General features: G+C 42.5%; 1 protein-coding gene across 4 annotated transcripts in view; it reads left to right on the top strand.

Moving 5' to 3' along the window:
- The window catches only part of foxp4 (forkhead box P4), a 92,341-nt gene extending 70,698 nt beyond the window's left edge, over nucleotides 1-21,643 (top strand). For all 4 annotated transcript variants that reach the window (XM_044023366.1, XM_044023367.1, XM_044023369.1 and 1 more), the window contains 12 exons: nucleotides 475-676; nucleotides 1,133-1,228; nucleotides 3,832-3,930; nucleotides 7,148-7,235; nucleotides 8,721-8,804; nucleotides 10,826-11,045; nucleotides 11,442-11,518; nucleotides 11,602-11,703; nucleotides 14,743-14,864; nucleotides 15,514-15,580; nucleotides 16,469-16,641; nucleotides 18,282-21,643. In XM_044023366.1, the coding sequence (XP_043879301.1) occupies nucleotides 475-676; nucleotides 1,133-1,228; nucleotides 3,832-3,930; nucleotides 7,148-7,235; nucleotides 8,721-8,804; nucleotides 10,826-11,045; nucleotides 11,442-11,518; nucleotides 11,602-11,703; nucleotides 14,743-14,864; nucleotides 15,514-15,580; nucleotides 16,469-16,641; nucleotides 18,282-18,429 (1,478 nt within the window). In that variant the 3' untranslated portion in view covers nucleotides 18,430-21,643. The remainder of the gene's footprint in view (nucleotides 1-474; nucleotides 677-1,132; nucleotides 1,229-3,831; nucleotides 3,931-7,147; nucleotides 7,236-8,720; nucleotides 8,805-10,825; nucleotides 11,046-11,441; nucleotides 11,519-11,601; nucleotides 11,704-14,742; nucleotides 14,865-15,513; nucleotides 15,581-16,468; nucleotides 16,642-18,281) is intronic.
- The last annotated feature ends 4,696 nt before the right edge of the window (nucleotides 21,644-26,339 follow it).

The raw sequence follows: 26,339 nt of genomic DNA, 5'->3' as shown, positions 1-26,339 counted from the left end.
AGCCACAGTCATCTCAGGGTGATATTTTAGATACTGTAGATTAGGCCTGCCACAATTAATTAATATTATTTGATTACTAAATGAATCGCCAACAATGATGATGATGTTCTCAAGTGCCACATGGAGCAAATAAACCAGAAAAAATATTTGCATTTAAGAAGCTGAAAACTCTGAGAACTGACATTTAGAACTGAATGAAAATTATTTTAACCCAAATTTTACCCACTGGACCGATAAAACAAGTTCTCAGATGTTTCATCTTCTTAAATGTGAATATTTTCTGGTTTATTTGCTCCATATGACAAAGTCATCAGGAAAACTGAGCAATGTTTGTGGACAAAACGAGACATTTGAGAACGTCATCATTTCAGGGTTTGGTGAGACACGAGTAGCATTTTTCAAAATGTTTAAAAAAACAGATTTATTGTCGGGTAAGACTCACTTCTAAGCTAACAGTGTGCTCTCTCCCTGCAGCTATGTGTCCGTCAGACCTCCAGCAGCTGTGGAAGGAGGTGTCTGGTGTGCAGAGCAGCGAGGAGGCCCTGAAACAGGCCGAAGGCCTGGACCTGAGCACCAACAGCTCCAATTCTACCTCAGCCTTCCCCAAAGCCGTCAGCACTCACATCCCTCTACACAGCCTGTCCAACGGACAGAGCCACACTCCAAAGAGAGACAGGTACAGTGTGTGAAAACACTTTAAACGTAACACAACATGATGGCGTGTCTGTCCTCTGTGTGACCTCCAGTCTTTGTAATAAACACACACTTTTTCTATGGAGTGTTTTGACAAAGAAGCGTTTAGTTTTCAGCTGTTCTTTCATGTCCATGCACGTAAATGCAGCTACAAAACATGCACATGAAGCACACGTCCTCAGGGTGTAAACATCTACCAGGCTTGTTGGGTTCACTATGTTCTGCCAGCTTGCTGTCAACCATATGCCAGTATGGTATGGAGGGGAGGGTTGTGGACACAGGAGGAGGAGACACAGACGGTGGCAGTCTTAGTGGGCTGTAAAGACACATTTGTCAGCAGGATATAGTGTGATGCATGTGGCAGTTGTATTTGTATTTGCATGCACACGGTGTCAGGGCTGTGGTGTTGGCTGCTCATGGGTTTGTCTCCATCTTTAAGAGCCAGACTGTTTGAGTGGATATCCTCCTTCACCAAGGCAGACAGCGGAGACGACCATGTCCCCCTTTACTCCAAAGGCAACCAACCCCCCAGCCAGTGAGTAGCACATTTTACGCTCACACTTACACACACGAGTGGACAAGACAGACCGACACACTGTAGGAGGGTTGTCCGAAGTGTCCTTTAGCACTGATTCAGTCCTTGCTCTGGGGGTTTCATTGTTGACCCTGACCTTTGACCACATATTGGAGGGGGTCAGCATGGGTCGGCGAGTATTAATTAAAAAAAAGCTTTTAATAATTGATCAAACATGTCACACAGGCGCACACTATTGTTACAGTGTGCGTCTGGTATCCCAACAGATTTGACTGTGGTTGTAATGACTCCCAAAAGCACAACACGGTAACAGGCAAGGCGCAGTTCAATCAGTTTACTCTCAGAGATCAGATTACAGGGAAGACAGTGCAAATACACAGGCAAACAAATCCAACAAGGGGTGAGCCCAAATCACCATCCAATAACAGGCTGTTGTTCAAAAAAACAAGTCAGGCAGAATGACTAAGGATGCTGGAATGCTAAGGTAGATGCTAGGCAATCTGGCAGAGCGCTGTGGAAAAGAAATGGTACTAAAATGTACTGTGGTCTAATTGGGGGAAGGAGCCACAGGTGTGGAGGAGATAATGACGCCAGGTGAGGTGATTGCCATACTCAATGGTCTGAAATAACAATAGAGTTAATAAACCAGTCAACAAGCTGAGGTAATATTACAAACTAGGACAACTCATGACAATAGTAGTAGTAGTAATTAAAGGTTCGGTTTGGTACAGTCCATATAGTTTTGGCGTTAAACAGCCCCAACCATTACATTTTTTGCCAGTAAAATGGTACGGTACAGTACTATCGTGAATGATGGTGGGTGGAGCCAGTCTAGCTCCACCCACCATCATTTGATGACATCATTTGTGGTCATTGCACCAGTACAACGCCGCGTTACGTGGCCATCAGGCACAGCGCACACCAAGTTAAAGGTATTGCTCTGAGTCAAAACGCAAGCCTGACCCAGGGCTTTAACACCCCAAACCCGTACCATGATGGAAACACAGTAAAAGAGGGGTGGTGTTATTGTGTTAGCCCGCTCAACTATTGCATGGTTGATGTGGAGCAGAATGTGGTTGCCAGAAGTTTGTCATGTCTGCTGTCTGAGTTGACTCAACCACAGCCAGTGCACACACACACACACACACACCTACGCACAAGAGGCACACATGCAGATACACAAGATATACACACAGATATTCAACCCCAGCCTGCACATGTGATCAGGAAGAGGCAAAAAAGGAAAGCGACAGGCAGAGTGAGACACGTTTCCATCTGCGAGACAAATGGTTTTTGTTAGACAACCTTCTGATGTTGATTTGGGAGAATCCCCATCTTATCCCAGTCCACAAACACACACGCACACACGCACACACACACAGTCATGTACATATATATGGAGACAGCAGTTGCCGGCACGGGTCCAGCTTTGAACCACATGTGCTACTGGACCTGCCACACACACACACACACGTGCGCACACGCACACATATGCGGACGCTATTATTTTTCATCTCTCATAATCACACACAGATAAAAATACCCAAACAGTCGTTATTGTGCACAGATGAGCAGTGAACACACAAGCATGCACATACACATGAGCTCACCACAAAAGAACAACCAGCACATGACGGCAGCCGCTGCCAATCAGTCATGGCTGGTTGGTCTTGTGCCTTCTCTGTGTCAACTCCTGAAACATAAGAAGAACACACACCAACACGGACACACACTTGCACAACAACACACGCCAAGGACAGGAAAAAAAGGTCCATGGGCTTTATAATGCGCCTCTGAGGTTGCTGGACCAATTCCCTTATTTGCCTGGCTTCTGTAACTGACCCCACTCTGCTCTATCTCTCACTCTGCACTTGGCTTAGTGTGCCGCGCAAACTAATGACTGCTAACCAGACTCAGATGGCTCTGTTGATGCTGCAGTTAGCTCTCTCTCTCTATGTTTGTGCATGGAAGTGTCTCCTATTGTCTCATATTAACGTTTTAATTCTTATTTCAGTCGCAGACTTCCTCCTGTAGGTTATATCTAGACCACATAAAGGTCCAATGTATAACATTTAGGAGGCTTAAATGGAATGGCTGAAATGGAACCCATTACTATGTTTGTATAAGAATATAATCAAGTTAATATATAACACGGTTTGTTTAGAGTAAGAATAAGAGAATAAGCATTTTACATGTACTTTAGACAAAGGTGTTGGGTTATGGAGGCTGTTAACTTGCACCACCATATTTCTACAAAAGCCTGAATGGACAAACCAACCAAAGCCATTGGAGTTTTCTGACGCCAGGGTCCACTGTTTGTTCAAATCTGCAGTCATCATGAAGCTCCACTAATATCACAGGGTACCACACAATGCGATGTGCGATACCAATAATATCACAATACAACACACTCATATAGTGATAGTCACCATATCTATTTCTCTGTTTATTCACAACATAAAGAACAAAGTGCATAAAGTTGCATGTGGAAGGATGACGATATATCACCAAATCGATATTTTAACCCACGTCACACCGGGCCTTTAAGTTAAAGAGAAAATGCTGCATCTTTTTTAAGTTTCCCTGTGACTCTCTGTCCGCAGTCATGAGGAACACGCCAGCTCCCATCCTCTCTACGGCCACGGAGAGTGTAAGTGGCCCGGCTGTGAAGCGTTGTGTGAGGACATGGGACAGTTCATCAAGTAAGTAAACAGCCACTGTGAAAGCACAGTCCACAAGAGCATGTGTAGGTTGGAATTAACAGATGAAAACAGTGCACCGATGCTCCATAGAGATGTACCTGTAACGATTTGATGTGTAAATTACAATTGACCGATTTGGAATTGATGCATAACTGCTCATTACATCGTTTGCCTGCATTCCAATTCCTGTATGTGTCATAGTGCTGTGTGAAAAAGAGGTTGTGGTGCAGTTTAACTGTCTTTGTCCGTGTTTACCATCTTTAAGGGACTTTATATGCATCTGCAGTTGTCGATGTGTAGACTTGTATCCAAATTTCTTAATGATCATACAGCTAAACTCTGCTTTAGACCACAACTTTCTTCAATTTTATCACTTGGTAAAAAGCACAAAACCTTGTACTTTAAAAAAAAAAAAGCTCAACAACACTACCATCCAGTATTACTGTAGAAGAAGAAGAAGAAACATGACACATTCTCTTATTCACATTACCTGTAGGCACAGAGGAGGATGCAGAACAAAGCGGAGGTACAGTATGAGCTAAATGTAGAGCGCCAGTCACATATATCACTGGAGATATACATCACAAATTCATCAGTTGCAATCTGTTGCATCACACCCCCTCTGTAGAACACACAGCATATACACACAGGCCTATACATACATACATACATACATACATACATGCATGTGTCTTGTGTGTAAATTTTTATTTTGAGCATTACACGCAATCATCTTCTTTGTCCCTCAGCTTATTTTTTTACATTTTACTGTTGATGTTTTTGCACTTTAATGCCAGCTAGAAGAAGTCATGTGAACATATAGGTTTGTTTTAAAGCTGGGGTGTCAAACTCAAATGTCCTAGTCTGCTCAGGAGGGGTTCAGTGGCGGGTGAGCAATATGAGCTTAAAATGATCACACAGTATTCCATCATGATATCGCAGTAGAGATATCTGTGTTGATATTTCACAGAAGTAAAATAAAACTAATATCAGAAACAGAGAAATAAATATAAACTAATAAAGTAAATATTAAACCAAGCTTATATATGTGTTATTTGATAATAATTACAACGGAATGTATTATTATAACTATTGTAAAATTATTGCTAGCAATAAAAGGAAAAGGAAGTTGCAGGCCGTGTTTTCATCATAACATAATTTTAAGTGAATGTGGGCCGCATGTGGTCCATGGGCCGCTAGTTTGACACCTCTGTTTTAAAGGGTCAGACAGATTTTTATCTTATTTTTTGCAAATAGACAGTTGTTCTTACTTCTGACTTATTCCCACCCTGCTTCCATATTCCTGCTGTTTTCATTCTGCACGTCTCTCATTGCTGTTATTTGCCAGTTTTGGGTGGATGCTGATGCAGTGTCTGGCCTTGACACTCCTCCTCTGTCACACACACACACACACAGTACAGTGGATTTCCCCGCGGCTGCCTCTGGAGCTTCTAATGAAGCCCTAAACAAACTCTAACTCTAATTATCTGGAACTTTTAGCTGTTTGAGTAGTGGGGATATTAATAAGCCGGGGTGATGAAATACACACCAACACACACACATAACATCACAGATGTGCGCTTGGTGACTGCGATGGCATCGGACAGTCAGATCAAAGCTCGTAGGCAGGCTGGGAAAGTTTGGAGAGGAAAGCTGTTGTTTGGTGTCTCATTTCACATAGCCCCAGGGCAGATGGAAGGAGAGAGAGAGTGATAGCGTGTTTGTGTCTGTCTGTGTGTGTGTGTGTGTGTGTAAGAGGGAGAGAGAAAAAGAGAGAGATGGAAAAAAAAAATAGAGTCAGTGACAGATAATTCTGTCAGTCCGACAGTGTGCTCCCTTCCAGCCAGCTTTAGTCATCGCCCCGGGAGAGAGAAGGGTAGAACAGAAGAACAGAGGAGGGGGACACTCCACTATTTGAGGCCTTTCTTCTCCTCTCCTCTCTCTGCCCACCTCTTCTCCCTCCCTTCTCCTTGTCCTCTGGTATAATACTCTGGTTGTGGTCGGTGGAGCTGGGTGTAATGTGGGTTAAAGCCTTGTCTGCCAGCACTCGGAGGAGTAAACAGAGCCTCATTGTCGGGACACATTGAAAAAAAAACCCTGCTACTGTTTATGGCCCGGCTATAGAGAGAGGGGAGGGTTTTGGGGGGGTGTGGGGGCAGATTTGGGTTGGAATGAGTGTGAATCATAGCCATTCGGGGAGTGGAAGGGGTGAGTGGACAGAAGTACATGTGGGGAAGACGGAGAGATAACTTGATAGAGAGAGTGAGTGAAAGAGAGAGAGGGGTGAGATCATGTTTTTGTTATTATTATCGTGCACTTGTGTTGAGCCGTCTATCTGCCTGGATTAGCCATGCCATGACATCATTGTTTTTGTTTCATTTCTAGTCTTCGCCTGATATTGCCTAACATTATACTTCTTAAAGACACACACACACACACACAACACGCAGTGTTCCTGATGTTCATTTTCACTGTGCCTGTCAGAGAAGCAGCTTTTTGACAATTACAGAGATTAGAAGTTTTACAGCAACATGAAAACTCACTCTGATATTTCCCCGACCACAATGTCACCCACTCAAACACACACCGGGCGAGCAGCAGCAACCTGTGAATAACCTTGGTGATGACAGAGGGGGGGGGAGAAAGGGATGAAGGAAGGGAGACAGGGAGGGGTGCACTGGGAAAGATCAGAAGGTCCTGGGTCCTCCCACACTGGAGGAAACAAACAGCGCCGCCATTCACACATACACACATCTGTGCACGCCACACACACACACACACACACGCACGCACGCACGCACACCAGTGTTAATAAGTGGAGTGGAGTTGAGCTAACAGAAAGTGTTAAGATAAGGCGCTGTGTGATAACACATGAGCTCACATCCAGGTGGTTGTCTTGGATCATGCCTCACTGAGCACCAGTGAAGTATACACACACAAAACACAGCTGCTGCATCCTCCACTAGACAAAATAAACCTCCAAGATTATGATTTATTTATGTGTTACTGAAACGGCTCATAATTCAGTTTATAAAAACGTGAGAGGGGCCGAATTGTGTAACTTCATCATCAAGTGTGTTGACTTAAGTGTAACTCAGAAATCATCACTGGATTCGGACCAGCTGCACTTTGATCTTGATGCTCTTTATTTGTGGATATCAAGTTATTCCTTAAACGAACGACTGCTGATCCTCTCGTTTTTCCACTTTGCCTCCAGGCACTTGAACAATGAGCACGCCCTGGATGACCGCAGCACCGCTCAATGCAGAGTCCAGATGCAGGTGGTTCAACAGCTGGAGATACAGGTGAGTCACACACACACACTCATAGTCTTACACTTATTTCTCACAAACAAAGTCACAAAGACTTTTTTTTTTTTCAGCCAGTCAATGGCAGTAACTTGTCTGAGGCAGGGCAGAGTTTATGGAGAGCAGTGGAGCTTGTAATTTAAAAGGAGCAGTCGGCAGGGAAGCTGCCATCGCTGCTCCAATTATAAAGCTGCTCTGGTCACCAGCAACAGAGAGCGAGGCTGCGGGGGGAGGAGAGAGCGCGCGAGAGAGAGAGAGAGAGCGAGAGGAAGACACAAGCTAGAAAGTGGAGGACCAGGCTTTGTTTTTTACAGCGGTTCACAAACGCGACGCTCTTGAAACATCTGAGTGCTCCAGTTAAAGCAAAACCAACACGGGATCAGAAGTGAACGGTACATATGAAAAGTTCCAAACAAAGTTAAAAATACAGTACTTGTGTGTCTTCCTCTTTTCTTGAGCACATTTCGCACAGTGGGTGTCGAGGTTGGGGTGGGGGTGGGGCTCGGATTAGGGCGAGAGTTGTGTTTGGTTGTGGTAGTAAACAGCGTTTAGCTGAGCCCCTCACGCCGCCACCAGGGAACATAAAGTGACAGAGAGGCAGCTGGTGTCACATCACATCAGGACGACCATCTCTCCCTCCCTAACATGTCACTTCATCCCCCAGCAGTCCACAAGAAACCCACCACTCTATACACACACACACACACACTTGTTTTTATGTTTCAGTGAGGACACATCATTGATATAATGCATTCCCCATACCCTTACCCTAACCTTAACCTAAACCCAATTCTAACCCTAGGATCAACCCTAAAAAGGTCTTTAAAATTGTGGACTTTTTTTTTGGACCTCACAAAGATATAAATACAAGAACACACACACAGGTTTGTGCAACTTTCATCTGGAGAGCTTAAGCAAAAGATCATCTCTAATCTTAACCTTAACCAGTTAATGCCTAACCCGAACAATTCAACTCTTAGCCCTAAACTTAACCAGCTCCTTCAAAGAGTTTCTGCCTCAGTAAAGAACTACTGGTCCTAATGAGGTAACAAATACAAGTAAACACACCCACAGAGACTCATATTTCTCACATTTGCAATCTGCCACACCTCACTGCAGTGTGTGAGTGTGCTAATGGAAACATCAGCTTTAGTTTTTGGATGCTGCAGGTTTGTTTTCCAGTTCTCACACACGCACAAATGCAAAAAGAACACACACACACACACACACACACACACACATGCAGCATTTCCACAGGCTGCAGTAGAACCCATTAAACGGCAGTTAACAGTGTCAAATGGGAACAAGTGTGTCTGCAGGCTAGTGTAAGTGTGTAAGAGAGCTGCGGGTGCAGAGGCAGGCTGACTCTGATATTCATCTCTCTGCCTGAGGTATAATAGTAATTGTAATTCTGTGTAAATTTCACAAAAAAAGTGTGTGTGTGTGTGTGTGTGCAGCCATTTATTCCTGTGTGTTTTACAGCTGGCGAAAGAGAGCGAACGACTGCAGGCCATGATGACCCACCTGCACATGCGCCCCTCAGAGCCAAAGCCTTTCAACCAACCTGTGAGTTCACAATCACTCTTTAAACCCTATATTGTGTGACATTTTTCTTCACCCGCTGACCCTGAGCTCCCACTGTTATATCTTATTCATATCCAGACTTCTTTTTTATCAGTTTCTTTACTGCTTAACCTTCCTGGGATTTATCATCCCTCGGTTTTCAGTCTAGCTTGATATCTGCGCCCTCTACTGACCAACGAGGGTTTATAAATCACCTCCTATTCGTCGTCCTCTCCTCTTTCTCCTTCTTCTCCTCTGCGCGTCAAACTTCTCATGGTACAGTGTGTTTCGGGGCCCGAGAGAAAGCCATAAATTCCGGCCATTCACGGATTCAAACTGTGCCTGAGTCGAAGCCCAGTTTTACATTTGATTCAGCTTCTCTTTCTGTTCCTGTTCAGCTGTTCTGACAGAAAAAAAAGCCAAAGTGATCGCTCATAGTATTCTCAGCATGTGCCAATGAAACAGAAAGAAATATGATGTGTGTACTGTGTGTGTGTGTGTGTGTGTGCACACTGGTTGGCAAAGTTGTTACGCGGCATCTAATGAATATTTCATTATTCAGATTGACGAGGAGTCTTATTAAAATATGAAGATGTTGAAATTAATTGTCAATTAGAGGTGGAGTGTCTTAATTTGAGGGGATTTAAATGGGTGCAGCCGAATGGCAACGTGTGTGTGTGTGTATTGTGAGTCTGGATGATGTGTTGATCACAGGGGGATCAGCTGCCATTAACACCTAATGGCAAATCAGGAAGAGGCGTGTTCTGACACCACTGGAGAGGAGCCTTGGGGGTCAGGGATTGGAGAAGGAGGGGCAGGGGAGGAGCGTCAGGAATGGAAACAAAGCTTGGCCTCAATTAACAGGGTTCGACTGTTGCCGTGGTGATGTGGCAGGGTTGCGGCGTTAATGAAGTACCTGTTAAACAGCCCCGCCCCCTCCAGTCAGTGTAAATGGTACGGAGAGGGGGCAGCAGAGTAAAGAGATGGCAATTCACACATTTTACATACATAAAGGCAACACACACACACACACACACACACAGACTGCGGTTTTAATTAGTCCTAAACTAGCATCCCTACAATGGCTGTCCCAGAGAGACCACAAGTAGTGGTTTTGTGTGTATGAGTGTGCGTGCGTGTGCAAGGCTCTGCCTAATTGGGCCACATTAGTCCGTGAAGACTTTGCCATCTCCGAGTGCACGTGTGCGTTCCCTTCGTACAAACATGCTGTCGTGTGGTTTTGTTTTTGGAGGCTCAGGGTTAATTGCAGCCAGTTCTGTGTATATATATATATATGTACAGTGCATGTTTAGTGTGTGTATATATGAGTGTGTGTGGTTCTGAGCGCCGATGTCGGTTGGTTTTGGGGAATTGGTACTAGACAGAAATTCTCAGGGAGTGCTGATGGCTTTATTTTTTTAATGTGAGCGGGAATTAAACATCAGTGGTGTTTCCTGGATATACAGTAGCTCTCCATACTGCTCGAGGTTAAATCATTTCAAATTAATGGGTGGAACAATTCTCTATTATCAGATAATAGTTGCTCTTGGCCCGAGAGTGGTTTCATCACGCATGTGCAGCGAGACTGGCAGAGCGCCGTTCTGCCACTGTGTTCATATTCTTGTGCAACTGGAAGCTAAAAAACAATTGTTTTGAAACATATTCCTGGAAGAGACGTATTATGTATGTGGCACAAACAAATGATCTAATGCACTGGTATCACCTGACCGTGATCTTATCTAGAACCACGTTTCCTTGTAAACAGCAGCCGCACTTAGCAGATGGTGAACCTTTAAGGTAAACATATAAAAAATCCATTTCATGTCCCTGCACTAAATCTACCCCTTGCACTTTGGACAGAAACACTATCATTTTTATGTTTAAAAAGGTAAGAAAACGTAGCCCCCCTTTGACCTGCAATGGAAAATGTCTCACCTTTAAACTGGATTATTATATTTAATCTGTATTTCTGTTTTTAAAAAGTGAAATTAAAGATCTCTGTGTCGATCTATGACTCCTTCCAGCTGAACCTGGCCTCCAGTGGCTCCCTGTTGAAGCGGGACAGCGATGCCTACCCAGAGGGTCTACCCCACCCCCCCACTTCGGCTGCCACCCCCATCACGCCACTGCGCCAGGGACCCTCGGTCATCAGCTCCTCGAGCCTGCACTCACACTCCCACACGCACGGTGTCGGGCCCATACGTCGGCGCAACTCCGACAAATACTGCACCCCCATCGCCTCAGGTAGACATTTCCCCTGATCGATTAACTGATTTATAATAAATTCAAATTATGTTGTTTCTTTTTTTTTTGTTTCTTTTTTTAAATCAAGCACTAATGTGGTTCTTTTTTCCCGGCAAAAGCACTTATTTCATTAAGTCTCATTTAGCTGTCAGCTCGTATTTGTACTGAGCTAAAGCTATAGTTTTAATTTCAGCTATTATATTTAAGTATGTGGATTAATTCATGTTACTTCAAATGGTGTGGAGGCACAAAGAATAATGTCAGACAAACTAGACATATCTTAGATGAATATATTTTTATTTCATTGTTAATTTGATCGATTAACATCTACATTCTGATTTAGTTGCTTTTACACGACACTGCTGAGTTCTGACGGTCGTGTCTTGTTTCTCTCAGAGCTGGCTCAGAACTGTGAGTTCTACAAGAACGCTGATGTCAGGCCTCCCTTTACCTACGCCTCTCTCATACGTCATGTAAGTCTCCCCTTTGATCTCTCCTCTCTCTCTCCATCTGTGTTCCCACTCTGACTTTCACTCTGCTCTCTTCCTGTCCTCAGGCCATTCTGGAGTCCCCGGAAAGACAGTTGACTCTCAATGAAATCTACAACTGGTTTACGCGGAAGTTCGCTTATTTCAGGAGAAACACAGCCACGTGGAAGGTAAAGACACGCCGCTGACTGCACGTGCTCCACAGTGACTCAGTTAAATGCTTTAAAAAAACCAAAACAAACGAACACCGTTTAATGTAAATATCAGTAAACAGAGATAGAAACCAGACTAATTAACCACGTTGTTTGTAGTTTAGTTTGAATGGTGGTGAAAATGAGAAGCAGCGCATTTAGAGAGCGATAGTGTGGGCTTGCGGTTGTGACTCAATCAGCTTTGCTAATTGCCTGCAAAGTAAATGTGTGGTCTGTGTGTTCGCTGATGAAGCTCCTACGACCCAAGTTAGTTGCCTGCCGAGATTTGTGGCGACCACAATGAGAGAAGCTGTGGGGGGGGGGTTTACTGTAGTGCTAAACACTGTGGTCGAGCCAAATGACTCACCCACACTGGAATCACTCAGAGAACGATTCAAGTACAAGGAATACACACATTCTTCCCCACGTTTTCTTATTTCTCACTTCATACATGACACATGAAGAGTCGGCCCTCTCGTCCCAGTAGAACCAGTAGAAATGCACATACAAATTTGGTGCACACACACACACAGGTAAAATGTTCTATTGTTCCTCCTCATCTCTCTTTCACACACACACACACTCTTGGCCTGATCCCACTATCGTAGGTGCTGACCCATTTCTACAGAAACCTCATATTAATTTGAGTGTCAGTTCCTCCAGAGAGAAGGAAAGTGGGAGAATGAGCAAAGGAGGAATGGAGAGATCAGTAGAGGAGGAGGAGGAGGAGGAGGAGGAGGGGTGAGGAGAGACCCCTTTGCCTTCTGCTAATAGCCCTAAACCATGGAGGGAAGGACTGGGAGGGCGACGTGGTGTGGAGAGGGTTAAGACGCGAGGCAGCCTGGAATATCTTCACCTCCTCATCTGACTTTTATGAATTTTAACTATTAATGTCTGGCGTCTGCTTCCTGTGCTGCTGGCCTTGCAGACCTTTAAATATAGCCCCGGCGTGGCCTTATGTATTTATATAGCAGCCCGGTGAGTCAAATAGAGCCGCACAGATGTATGTCCTTTAATAAGCCATTATATTTCATGAGGGGAGCAGGCCGGTGTCAGAGTGTGGAAGTCATTGATCAGAGGGAAACGAAGAAGGGGAAGTGAAGAAGGAAGAGACAAGAGAAAGCGAGAGAAAAAGAGGAGGAGGAGAGATGTTACTTTGTGTTGAGTCGGAGCCTTGAAGAAGAGCTTTAATCTCTGTTTAGTTTACAGTCTATTTAGTTTTTAACCAGTTGTACGTTACCTGTTTAAAAGATGATTTATATTTACATATACATATAATAATACTAGAATTTCTAAGATATAATGGGGTAATTGTTACTTGATTACGAGACTTTTGTTGCTTTAGAAAATATCGTTGTCAATAAAATAACTTTTATTTGTAACAAGAGTGTTTTCAAAGCGCTGTGTTGCTAGATTTTTGCTTCAGACAGGAATTTCTTTATGAATGTACAGTTTTATTTGCCATCTAATCTATGCCAGGAGCCCCATCCCAGCATGCAACAGGCAGACTTATCATCACAATGCCCATATATATATTTACTGTCCAGAAACACCTCCCCCCGTCTGCATCAAGATTCTGTCCCTCTCTGTCTCTCTCAACCTGAGGGAGAGGAGATGAGTGGCACCTGTGCTGTGACCTACTGTAAATGACTGCTAATGTTTTAACTGGGAGAATTAGGCTTTCATCACGGAGACAAATGCAAATAGCAGAGCAATAGCAGTGTGTGTGTGTGTGTGTGTGTGTGTGTCTGTGTGTGTGTGTGTGTGTTTGCACTGTCAGGGTGGCGGGCAGAGATTGGGGTCAGACTCATTTACAAAACTTAGCATCACAGCTCGGGGGGTTGAGGGGATGCGGGGGAGAAAGGGTTCCTCTGCTGATTATGGCTTGTGTAATTACGTGTGTGTGTATTTGTGTGCGTGTGTGTTTGTGTGTGTGTGTAATTATGGCGAGGAGTGATGCATGCCCGGCCTGTCCCTCCCTCTCGGCTTAGAACAGCGTGTCAGAGAGAATATGCAGGATTTAATTATAGACGAATTAAAATTGGTAATGAAATTGGGCATGAACAAACTACAAATAGCAGATGAAAAGGGAGGCCTGTCCCTGGGGGGTGAGACAAAGATAGCGGTGTGCCTGCCTGCCTGCCTGCCTGCCTGTCTGAGTGTGTGTGTGTGTGTGTGTGTGTGTGTGTGTGTGTGCTGATGAAAATTCTGAGATAAATTGACTGCTACCACAGAACGGCTGCCTTGTATTAGCACGGTACATAGAACTACAGTATCTACACGTTTATAAGAAGAAGCAAAAAGGACATCGATTTCTCAAGTGACACTTTGGAAAAAGTAACCCAACAAAAAATATGGATTGACTTCAGGTCAAAGAATAACAGCAAATAAATATTCTGGTAATTTGAGAGTCATTTTTAAGAAAAGGCGTCTTAAATCATTGATTTTATATCTGTGTAGTGACGTAAGACACGATATCTTAGGTTTTGAATATCGTCATATAGTGATATTGTCATATCTTGTTTTAAAAGCTGTCGCACGGATAATCCTTATGATAATAATATTGAATAAATGAGTGAAATACACTAAATATAAAAAAATTATATTAATTAGGAAATACATGCAATTGACAAAATGACTTAATCACTTCTAATTTAAGCCTAATTTACAATTTGATTGTTTCTAATAAATGCAAATATCCTTCGTTTAACATGAAAAAAGTATTTTAACATATAATACAGATCATAAAGAGTAGATCATTTATTTTAGTGTATCGTCACTCTTTGAGAATCTCAAAAGGAAACTTTGCGTGTGTAGCAGCTTAATATAGACTGATATATCTCATATATCGGGAAATAAAGACATAATGTCAAGATATTATGTCTTTATTGAGGTTATCGGTGTATTTCAGGGAATGTACGTCACTTCACAACAGAAAAGTGTCAATAAATGAAACAAAAAGAAATTCTTGCATTCAAATTCTTCTTCTTTCTCTCTCTCTCCCTCCCTTTTTCCCAGAATGCTGTGCGCCACAACCTGAGTCTGCACAAGTGTTTTGTTCGTGTTGAGAACGTGAAGGGGGCCGTGTGGACTGTGGATGAAGTTGAATACCAAAAGAGGAGACCACCAAAGATGACCGGGTAAGAACACACACACACACACACACACACACACACATTTGAGCTGAGTGAGGTATGAGTGTGAGCTTATGGGTGCTGGCACTATGATTGCCTAAATAGTCCCTCTATTATTACCAAGAGGCCAACTCAGCAGTCACAGAAGAAAACAGAAGGATGCTGACTTATCGTCATATGTGAGTGTGTGTGTGTGTGTGTGTGTGTGTGTGTGTGTGTGTGTGTGTGTGCCCTGTTTGTCGACACCATTAGTAAGCAGCTGTGTGAGATGTGAGAGCGCAAAAAACCTTGTTAGCGTGTGTAAACAGATGTTCTCTCCAACCGCCAAAGAAACCAGGGATAATTTGGTACACACACACACGCACACACACACACACACACACACACACCTGCAGACCAGATATGAGATCATTTGTATGTGTTTTAGCACCTGTTTCCAATCCGTGAGTCTTTCTACTTGTAACGAACATAACAAACATACAACAAATACATTTGTCTGAGGGCTTTGATTGAGGTGACATCTCTCAACATGTGCTTTTAATCTGTGATTCGCACCCTCTCTCTCTCTCTCTCTCTCTCTCTCTCTCTCTCTCTCTCTTCTGTCTCAAACACACACATTCACCATCTCTCTCTCTTTGTTTGTGTGTGTGTGCAGAAGTCCCACTCTGGTGAAAAACATGATTTCAGGCCTGGGCTTTGGATCCCTAAACGCCAGCTACCAGGTAAGAAAATGCCCTCCGCTCTCTTCCATCGCTCTCCCCTCCCCGCCTCACTCTCTCTCTCTCACACACACACACACACACACACACACACACACACACACACAGCCAATGGCAATCAATATCAAGCAGATTCCCTAACCACGCCACGCACCTCCTCCCACACCAACACACATTCTCACCTCCCAACTCACTTTCTCACACATGCAGCAACCCCACCTCTGCACACACACACACACACACACACACACACACACTTGACCCATCTCACACCAAACCCACACACGCATGCAATTTTTGCAACTGAGATGATTTATAGCGTCAAGTAGTTGTCAATTAAGGTTACCGCATTAAATTATCCCCTGTCCCAGAAAATCTATCTCTGAGCCAATGAGAGTTCCCCTCCTTTTTCTATTCTTTTCTATCTTTTTTTGCTGCCCTGTAAGAGCGTAGGTGGGGTCGAGCTCACATCTGCAAACAGCTGGACGTGAATGTGGAGCGCAGTGACAGAAGCCGCTCCTGTTGATTCAGTTGTTTTCTCTTCTGTTTCACTGCTGGTTTGTGTTGGCGTTGAGGTTGTGGCTCCGTCTCAGTCGTTCTTGTACTTCCATGTGAACACATGTGCACAGTTGCTCATGTGGAGGACTGCAGGGACTCCAGCCATGATGTGGAAACTACTGTATACTACTGTATACAAGTGCCCCCTAGTGGTTCTTTAAGTACACTAACAAGTTAGTTGGTTCAAATGCTGCTCATGTGGAAGAGCTATCACTAGTGCAATGGTCTTTATTATTAAAATACATTCAAATCAAGCAGAGTTCTATGTTTGAATGTGCACGTACGCCTTGCTCCGGTTTAAAGCTTCATTTGATTTGATGTTGTGACTTGCAGGCGGCTCTAGCAGAGAGCAGTCTGTCCCTGCTCAACAGTCCTCAGCTGATGAGTCCTCCGTCTGCAGCCAGCCTCAACATGCTGCACGTGGGCCACGACGATGTCAGTTCCACCGTGGAGCAGGTCAACAGCAACGGCAGCTGCAGCCCCACACTCAGCCCTCAACAGTACAGGTACATGTCTGCAAAAATGATCATTATCCTGCTTCTATTCATGGATGAATTCATACATTTGTGATCATAAGGGAGAGGCCTCTCCTCAGAGTACACGTGGGAGTCCAACAGAAAGATACTCAAGGCTTTCCAGAGTTTGAAAGCTTTGAAAACAAGTGTTTTTTTTAGGAGTGCCTCAGATGCCTCACACTTCTAATTCTTGGACTCTCCCTTTAAGATCCAAAGGATTATCCTTCATTATTGTGAATTTGTAGATCGAATATTGCTTTTATCCTTGGTGAGCACACATTTCTTTTACAGATTTTTTTTTGTGACCCAATTGTTGTTTAAAAAAATGTAACCTTTAGAACACAGAGATTTCCGGTGTTTTTTTCCATTAGCGTCAAACGTGCAGTATATTCAGAGGCAATAAAGAGCATCTTATATCTTTCTTTCAGCACAATCTAGACAATCTGACGAAATTTCTTTTTCAACCAACTATATAAACCAACTATATAAACACACCTGAGCAAAAAGTACTCTGATTGAATTTGTAAAAATATGGAAATGCTTCACAGTTCAAAGTTCACTCGGCTCTTTTTTATGAACAAAAATACAATAAAAATGTTTTGTGACTTCTGCACAATTGTTCCTACTTTAAAACACTAGTAAAACGAATCATAACTTAAGAAGAAAATGAACAAAAAACATTTTTATAGCCTGAAATGAAACAATCAAGGTGAGATTAGTGTAGACTCTCAGCTTTAATTTGAGGGATTGAACAAAATAATTGCATTAACCGTTGAGAAAAGTATTTTTTATAAATTGTCCATTTTCAGGGGCCCAGAATCAATAGAACAAATCATGATATCAAATGAAATTACGAGAAATAAAAGGCTTGTTTTAATACTGAATACTACTGTATCTGCTTGGACTGACAAGAATGAGGTGAAAAGTGACATGAAATGTGTATTTTATTTTATAGAATTAAGTAATACAACGAAAGATGCAATAAAAACATGTATTTATTTTTATTGTTAAGCTTTATGGCAAAAGGTTTGTATGAGAAGTAGTTAAAAGATGAAGTCAGTGGCTCTTATTTTGAAAGCCAAATAGAAAGGAAATGGTGCTGTGTAAGATTTTCTAAAACGGTTCCACGTCCCTGTTGTTCTTAGCTGCACAGTAACAACGCAAACATGTATTTGATTTAATAAGAATAAGCGCTAAATGAAAGACAGCATAGAGAACGTGCTTTTGTCTGATAAGAATAATAAAACGATAACAAGAGAGATAACATGAATGATGGAACATATTACAAAAACGTCTATTTTATCAGAATCACTGCTTTAAATAAAAATATTAAATACACATTTAAAAAGTAACATCAAAATGTGTATTTGTTTTTATTAAAGAGAAATACTAAGAACTTAGTGTAACGTTGCTTTAGAACAAAGCGGGTTCTCTCTGAAGACCTCCGACATTCAGAGTTCCAACTACGAATGGAACGCACCAATATTTCTTTGTTTAAAAAAAAAAACCCACTTTATTAACATAATCCAGATTACCTTGTGTAAACACATGATATTTTCTTGACTCAGACGTTACTGGTTGGTTAAATCCACATGTTGGTTTTGCTGATGTCCACCTGCTCTGTCCTTCAGCCACCCGGTGCATGTGAAGGAGGAGCCCACTGAGTTGGAGGAGGACGGTCGACCAATTTCTCTCCTGGCTGGAGTCACACACAACCTGCCGCTGCCAAGTGATGAGCGCGACCTGGAGGAGGACCTTCCCACCGAGGAGCTGGAGTAGGACAGGTCCACGACGGACCAGAGGGACGGGACAGAGTGAGATCCATCCCCGCATCCCTCTAGTCGGTGTGAAGAGGAAGAAAAAGTACGCTTATGACAAAAGAGAGAAGAAAAAAGAGAATGTTTTTTTTTGTTGTCGTTTTTAAGAAAATGCAAGCAACCAAGGATGACATTGAGAAACTCCAAACAGGGTTAGATGACCTCCGTTACTTTCAGACGCAAAAAGAAGACTGTGGAGCTGCTTTACCTCCATGTGTTTTGTTATCTCCCCCCTCCCCACTCCCCCAACGCTTGTTTCAGAGGTGTAACACCACTTATTACATACACACTCACACAAATACGCACACAGACACACTCAAGCCGCGGTTCCTTTTCCTCGCTGGGAAGAGGCCTCTCTTCTCCTCGTCCCGCCTCACCGCTCTGCACAGACCCTCCTCACTGCTGGCTCTTTGAGTTTGTTACAAAGAAAAAAAGACACACACAGGTTCATGTGTATATAGATCTGGAAGCAGTCATCAGGGGCTGTGCAGTATACCTCTTCTCCCTCTGTGAGTCAATCACTTTTCACTTATGTTTTTGATTTGGTTGAGATGAAACTGTCGGGCTTCGAGATATAGGAAGGAAGGAAGGAAGGAAGCAAGGAAGGAAGCAAGGAAACGTGCTTTCAAAGATTACCTCCAGCAGTGCTCCAACACCTCTGCACATCAGGCTCCTGTCCCCAAAGTCTGTGCATGAGCCCTCAGCGAGGCTGATTCACCAGAGGCGGCGTGACCCGCGGTCTGTGCCAAAACTTCTGCCCCCAGCAAGACATTTAATGATGGACATCTTTGCTTCTACGTGAGGGATAAAAAAAAAGACGTACTCCAACCCAACCACCCCCCAGGAATAGGACATTTGGTGCTGTCCTTCTCTTCTCCTCTGATGGAGTGACGAGCTTGGAACATTTAACGAACAAGAGGGAAAAGAGAGGAGGCGGCTGACACAAGAGGGAGGGAGCATCTACAGAAATATTGTGACTAAAAAAAGAGAAAATTGTTCACGATTATGGAATATAACAAGAAAAAAACGTGTGGTAGCTTTTGTCATTTCCTTTTTATTTTTTATTTCACGTTACGTTGATGATGTTATTATGACTTTTTTTTTCTCGAGGATCAATATTTCCACGGTGACGTTCCATTTCGACGTACCTTTTCTAAGAATGCTGTTTTTTTTGCTATTGTTTATTGTGATTTCTTTGATTTTCTCTGACTGTTCACACCATTCCATACGAGTATTGGCAAGAAAAAGAAAGAAAGAAAAGAACGCGCAGTATTGTCCGAACTTGTGATAACCGACCCCTGACCCCTGACCCCTGACTCCTGCCCCTCTCCTTTTCTGTCCCAGGTGTAGCAGACAAGAAATTTGGAAATAGCACTTAAAAGTTTCCATTATCCAGACAGATTATTTAACAGCTGAATATTGTTTTTCTTTCTCATTCACTTGTTTTTTCGGTTGTGTATTTAGTTGAGGAAGTATCAGTAATGCTTTAAAAATATATATATATTATTACTGCGGTCAGAGAATACCTCATCCCACAAAGGTTCTGCCTGGAACTGTGTCCAAATTGCTAAAGAAATAAGGGGGGATTCTTTCTGTGGGACACCAAATGTGGCAACTCTGCTCGGCTTCAGATTCAAAGCTCTATGGTTGTTATAGTTACTGTGTAGAAGTTATCTACCATTCACTGTGTGAGTTTGTGTTCAAGGAATAGCATGTGAGATTTTCTCTTCTTTTCTTTGTTTGTTTGTTTTCTGTGAGCATAAAAAGCATTACTTTACGCTACAGTGCCATACCAAATTTAACATTTACTTTAATCTGTTTAATCTGCTTGTTCCCGTTTTTATTTTTGTTACAGGTAACCAAAGAAATACGTAGAAAACCAAAAACCCTGTAGTTTATTTTGCCCTTGTTGAGTTTCTTTTTTTTTGTTTCTTTCTTCTTCTTCTTTTTCTTAAAGAACCGGCCAAAAGACAACAAACCAGGAGTTTGAATTCCTATTATTGTATTCTCATAACTATTGTGTTGAAATGATACATGACTTACAGTGCTGACCATTCCAAAAACCAAAGTGTGCAAAGCAAACTAGACTTTGGAGACATTAAAGCTTTTACAGAAGTGTTTATGAATAACTCACATTTAGGTAAAGAGGCCAAAAAGCGTAGTATTAACACACACCACAGTCGCACAGTTCCTCTGAAGACAAACAAAAGCACTTAGAAGTTAAAACTCTCAGGCTAAACTTTGTTCTAAACAATCTTAGGATTGACCTAAAAATAAGCAAAATCTGCACCTTTCAAGTTCAAGATTTTAAACAGCATTTGGCTTAAGGAGCAATTGTTTTTTTTTTTAAATGGAGCAAAAAACATGCCCTGATAAAACTGTATGTCATATTTAAAACAGGGACTAATAATGAAGATTCCATTAAAGAGGGAACAATTGAAATCAGTGAAAATATACCAATGTAAGAGGAAGACGACCAAGGGACGTCATGTTAGTCAAAGTTGGGTTCATATTTTCATACTTTTTTCAAACTGTCTCTTGCACTTGTGACAATTTCTTTCTTATTTAATGAAAAACAAAAAAAGAATGACCTTTCTGATGACTTTGTGTTCAAACAGGACTGTTTCCTGTCACATTAGACACTGATTTCTAACAAAAGTACAAAGTGGCAGACATCAAGACATCTTGAAACAAGATAAAAAAACAAAAAGAACCAAAAATAACACTACCTCCTTTTTCGAAACAGTTCAACACATAGCCAATGGGAGACTGAACTCTCTGAAACACCTTTTTTTTTTTCATCCATTCTTCCTTGATGATGATAATAATAATAATGATAATGATAATGAATGCCAAAATTGTGTTACGCTTACTGTATGACTGACAAACAGAGCTATTTGGTGGATCCGGACCCCGACACATCTGCTTGAGCCCAAAACCACAGAGATGTTTCACTTTTCATGGAATTTAAAAATGACTACCTCTCCTCAAGCCACATCTAAAGCACTCTCTATGTCTCAAAGTGTGTTGTGAAGAGCTCGCTACAATATCATATAAACGTTTTCTGTCCGCCGATGAGGGAACGATGGCCGCTAATGGTTACGCATAGAAGCAGGGCTATGGGTTAGTGCAAAACACAGGCTCTGACCATCCAGATATCCAAAGACCACCACAAACACAGCCCCCAGACGCAGAGAAGACAAAAACACACACAGGTAAAGGAACTCATCGTCACTCGTCAAAAAAAAACAAACCACCAATCTAAACCAAGAGGAACTGCTGCATACAGTACATAGATGATCTCTGACTCGTGCTTTAAGGTACACTTGTAAACAAAGCTGTTTTATAAAGATGTAGAGTGTTCACAGGTCACCATGTAAGACTTCTGTTTTCTTTTGTTTGTTTTTTTTGCCATAACATGATGTATTCCTGTATATTAGTGCTTGACTTATCTCTCCAGGGCATTCTTCTCATTTTGATTTTCTCTTTGTTTTTCGGGTTTTCTTTCTCCTGTTTAGCTATTGTAAAGCTTTCAGCTCTGATTCCTATCCTGTACTGCTAATGCTGAAGTATATGTATTTATCATATTAAGTGCTGCAGATATCTTGGTTTTAATAGTTTGTTTTGTTTCGGTTTTTTTTCAGTTTTTCATAAAACGTCTGGGACGCTGATTTTCTAAGTGTATTATCTCTAAAAAAAAATTAAAAGATTAAAAGTTAGATCAGTGGTTTAGGTAACACCTGTTTGTATATTTATCTTAGCTAGGTCTATTTTGATACTTTTTTGTCTCTGTACTGCATTTATGCATTTTTACGGAAAGAAAAGAAGAAAAAAAACAAATGGAAAACAAAACTAAAAAGTTCCTTCATCATGTATTGATACCTCAGAAGGACTTTTTCTCTAAGACAGGACCAAAACCTCCAAAAAGAAAAAGAGAAAGAGGAAAAAAAAAAGTAAGAATATGTAGCCCCTCTCTTGCTTTAAAAATGCAGAGCTCTAGAAAGGTATCGGTCCTTTCAGGTGCCAATAAATGTCCCAGCTCCCTGTGACCCTTGACCCCCGACCCCCATCATTCCTGTGCCGAACTCGGACCCACAGAGCTGTCAGTCATCTGCAGGTGACGCTGGCACACCTGTCACAAACCTCATGTCCCAGTCCCACAGAGGCAGATCAAAGACAACTGTTGCATTGTTTTTCTTTTTTTTTTTTGATACTCTATTGTCTCTCTCCTCGTGCAAACCTGTCGCGGTACCAACACGTGGAATGGCGCTCAGAGATGCAGCTCGTGCTCTGACTACCAAAGGCATTGAAAAGGCAAATGTTGCTTAGTCCAAACCCCTGAACTCGTAACCAAACTGTAACCAAACCAATGCCACAAACTGAACCAAACAAATGCCAAGCTACTTCCAAAACTCTCTGACTTCACTGATCACCTTTTACCGACAGCTGTCATCTCTCAAACGTCCACGTATTGGTGTTGCGTGCGGCAGGACGCCCCGAATCGTGACGCGTGGTTGGACAGTTCTGAGGTGGCACACGAGGGGGGAGGGACTCTCAAAGTGGAGCATTGCCTGATGGTATTATCACGTAGACAGCCAGAATCCAATGGAACTACCACTTCATTTCTCCTCTGGTTAAACCTTAGGAATGTGTGTACATTTTCAGCAGTGACTCTCTGTATTGTTTTTGTTTAGTTTCAGTTTACCTGCTTACCTCTCTTTATCCTTTGGTTTTTGTTCTGTTTCTTTGTTATTTGAAAGTGTGACCCGAAGAAGAGGCGGGGACAGGGGCTGGGTGATGGCTTTAGACAGACAGTGGAGCCCAGCCCTCTGACCCTCCAGCCCGGGTAGCCATGTAATGCCAGTCACTGCCCTTTCCTTCATGCTGTATAAAACACACACACACACATATATCTGTGTATTTGTAACCTGAATCTTCTTGTGTCTGTCCATGCAGACAATAAAAAAACTGTACAGTAGGTCTAGTTGCATGTAATCTGTACTAATTATTGACAATGGCATTATAAAATGCAATAAAATACTTATTACACTGTCTCCGACTGTGTCTTTTGTTTTTTCCAGTTGAATACACACACATGGAGAGGAAGTACATATTATACATATTATAATTATGAACAACACTTTTGAAAAGGGGGCCACACGGTGGTGAAGTGGTTAGCACTCTCGCCTTGCAGCGAGAAGACCCGGGTTTGAGCCCCGGTTGGAACAAGGGTCTTTCTGCATGGAGTTTGCATGTTCTCCCCGTGTGTGCGTGGGTTCTCTCCGGGTTCTCCGGCTTCCTCCCACAGTCCAAAAACATGCAATGTGGGGATTAGGTAAATTGGACACTCTAAATTGACCATAGGAGTGAGTGTGAGAGTGAATGGTTGTTTGTCTCTAGTTGTGTGTGGCCCTGCGATGGACTGGCGAACTGTCCAGGGTGTACCCCGCCTATCGCCCAATGTAGCTGAGATTGGCACAGCACCCCCCACGACCCTCTGGTGGAGGATAAAGCGGTTAGATGATGACTGACTGACTGACTTTTGAAATGTTGAAATACAACCCCATTTCTAGGCGTAAAACAATTGGTCATCATTTAATTTTTTTTAAGCCTTATATTTACATATATCACTTAGAATTGGCTGGTTTACTTATTCAAAATAATATCAAGTGTTGTGTAATGACATAGAATAAGGCCAGAAATGTTACATTATGCAAAACCTTACTCTTATCATGATTTATATTCTATCAAATCCATTTTTACACTTTAATTGTCCCCTGAGGGAAACTTCTCTTGGGCAAAAGTGCGACAGCAGCTGTGGAACAATGCACAGCACGACTTAGATGGCGGTCAACAGCATAAAAATGAATATTGCACCTAACTAGATATGAAAGTACCAAAAACACTATAAAATAAACCAGAAACCATTGTGTAAAATGTGCAAGAGTTAAGTGGCCGTGCTTATCGAGAACGTGACAGAATTAACATGAATTACTGTAAACCTCTACCTGAAGATAAAACAGCTTTTTTTGTCAGTTGGATGAAAAAAGCCTTGTTCCATGTTCTCAATTTTAGCTTGATGCTGGATTTTAGGGCCCAATTCTGAAGTGGGTCACAATAAATTGCCATATTACAAACGGGTCCACGTGTAAACACTAACACCAGAATTGAAAGCCACATTCTCAATGTATGTGCTTTATTTTATTTATTTTTTCAGTTGCATTATATTGAAAACTCCAACACATGAAATAATAATCCAGTTTTCACTTGTCATATCAATGCTCCACTGCAGTTTCTAATTATGATAATTAAGGAAAATGAATCAAAGTAACTGAATTATTTTGCCTGATGACATGGAGACACTTCAAATTCAGGAGAAATTACAAACAACTTTTCAACAAGTCCTTCCTGCAGGACCACACGATGTCAGCATGAGTTGTGATACAGAGAGTGGCCACCAGGAGGAGTAAACAAACAGGACAACACAAGCAGCATTTCATAAACACAGAAGCCAGCAATAAACATCAGGATAGTCAACTGCCGTGGTCTGACCAACAGGGTGGGCCAGAGAGCACAGAACACTCAGACTGTGTGCATGCTTGCCACAGAAAAGTTCACTAACACCTGTGTACATGGCTGAAGTCTCATTAGATTCATAAAAAAAGACACTATATCTGTACTTTTTGTTCAGTCCCATCCTCCTCATTTTCCCTTCTTCTTCCTTACCTGCCGCTGCCTTCCTTTCAGGTTCGGCACATGCCCTACAGCTTATCTTTAAACCGTAGCGGTGCATTGTGGGTGTGTTGCCACAGGAAGAGAAAATGGAAACTGGCTGGGTGTCGTTTGGAAAGTTGAAACTTTGTTTAATCCCGTGCTTTTAGTGAACTTCGCCGTCAGCTGGGAGGGAACTCACTCATAACGCTTAAATCCCTGTGACATTTGGTTCTGGGAGAGACCCCATCCTAAGCCTATTACACACACACACACACACACACATGAAAACACACACACTCACTGGCATGCACACATCATGAATACTAAGCAGAAACTTAGTGGCATGTACTTGTACGAGGTGAGGCCGGGTGCAGAGCAACACTCAAAGAGGTTATTCTTGGCGTGGCACAGTAGCGTTTGGTTTAAATCTCAGGCGTAAACTCTGAATATATTCCTTAAAGCTCATCTGGACAGAGTAAGCATGAGCTCTGTGTGCGCGAGAGCGTAATGCATCCCTCGCAGTCATGTTTATGTGTCTGACGAAGTATTTGTACACATGGTAATGTGCTGCATGTGTTCCCTCCGTGTGTGTGTGTGGACTTGCGATGCTAAAATCAATATTAATGTGTGTTTAATTGGGTGTGCAGGTGGGTGTGGAGGGCTGCTCGTACACGGAGAGCACTGAGGTCCAGGCAGACCCTGTGACTGAGTGAGTGAGTGAGTGAGTGAGTCACAAAATAAATGCCGACATTTTTCTCCGTCTATCCTCCGTGGCCTCCCTCTGTCATCCTGCCCCTCCCCTCTTCCCCTCTGTGTCTGTGGGCCGCCATCCAACTAGAACCGACTCAGTCAAAACAACACAACATGCTCTCTATCTGCTGCTGCGTGCATGAATGTACTCAGTCTAATGAGCTGAGGCCATCTCTCTCTCGTCTGTCCACACAGTCGAATGTAATTCAACTATTTTTTGTACCGTAGACTTCGTCCAAGTAAGCACTCAAGCATTGATTCACTTTGATCCGATGAACCGGAGGCCCGGTGTACGAGCCAGTGTCGAGAAAGAAGATAAAATGAGATAAATACTTTTTATTTGTTAGACAAATGTCTAAAATTTTCCTCATGTCATTTTGCCAGCGGCTGCTTTCGCAGTGAAAGCAC

Source organism: Solea senegalensis, linkage group LG4 (assembly GCF_019176455.1).
Source record: "Solea senegalensis isolate Sse05_10M linkage group LG4, IFAPA_SoseM_1, whole genome shotgun sequence".
Taxonomy (NCBI): Eukaryota; Metazoa; Chordata; class Actinopteri; order Pleuronectiformes; family Soleidae; genus Solea; species Solea senegalensis.
Note: the sequence above shows the minus strand (reverse complement) of the source record. Positions and strands in the feature narration are given on the sequence as shown.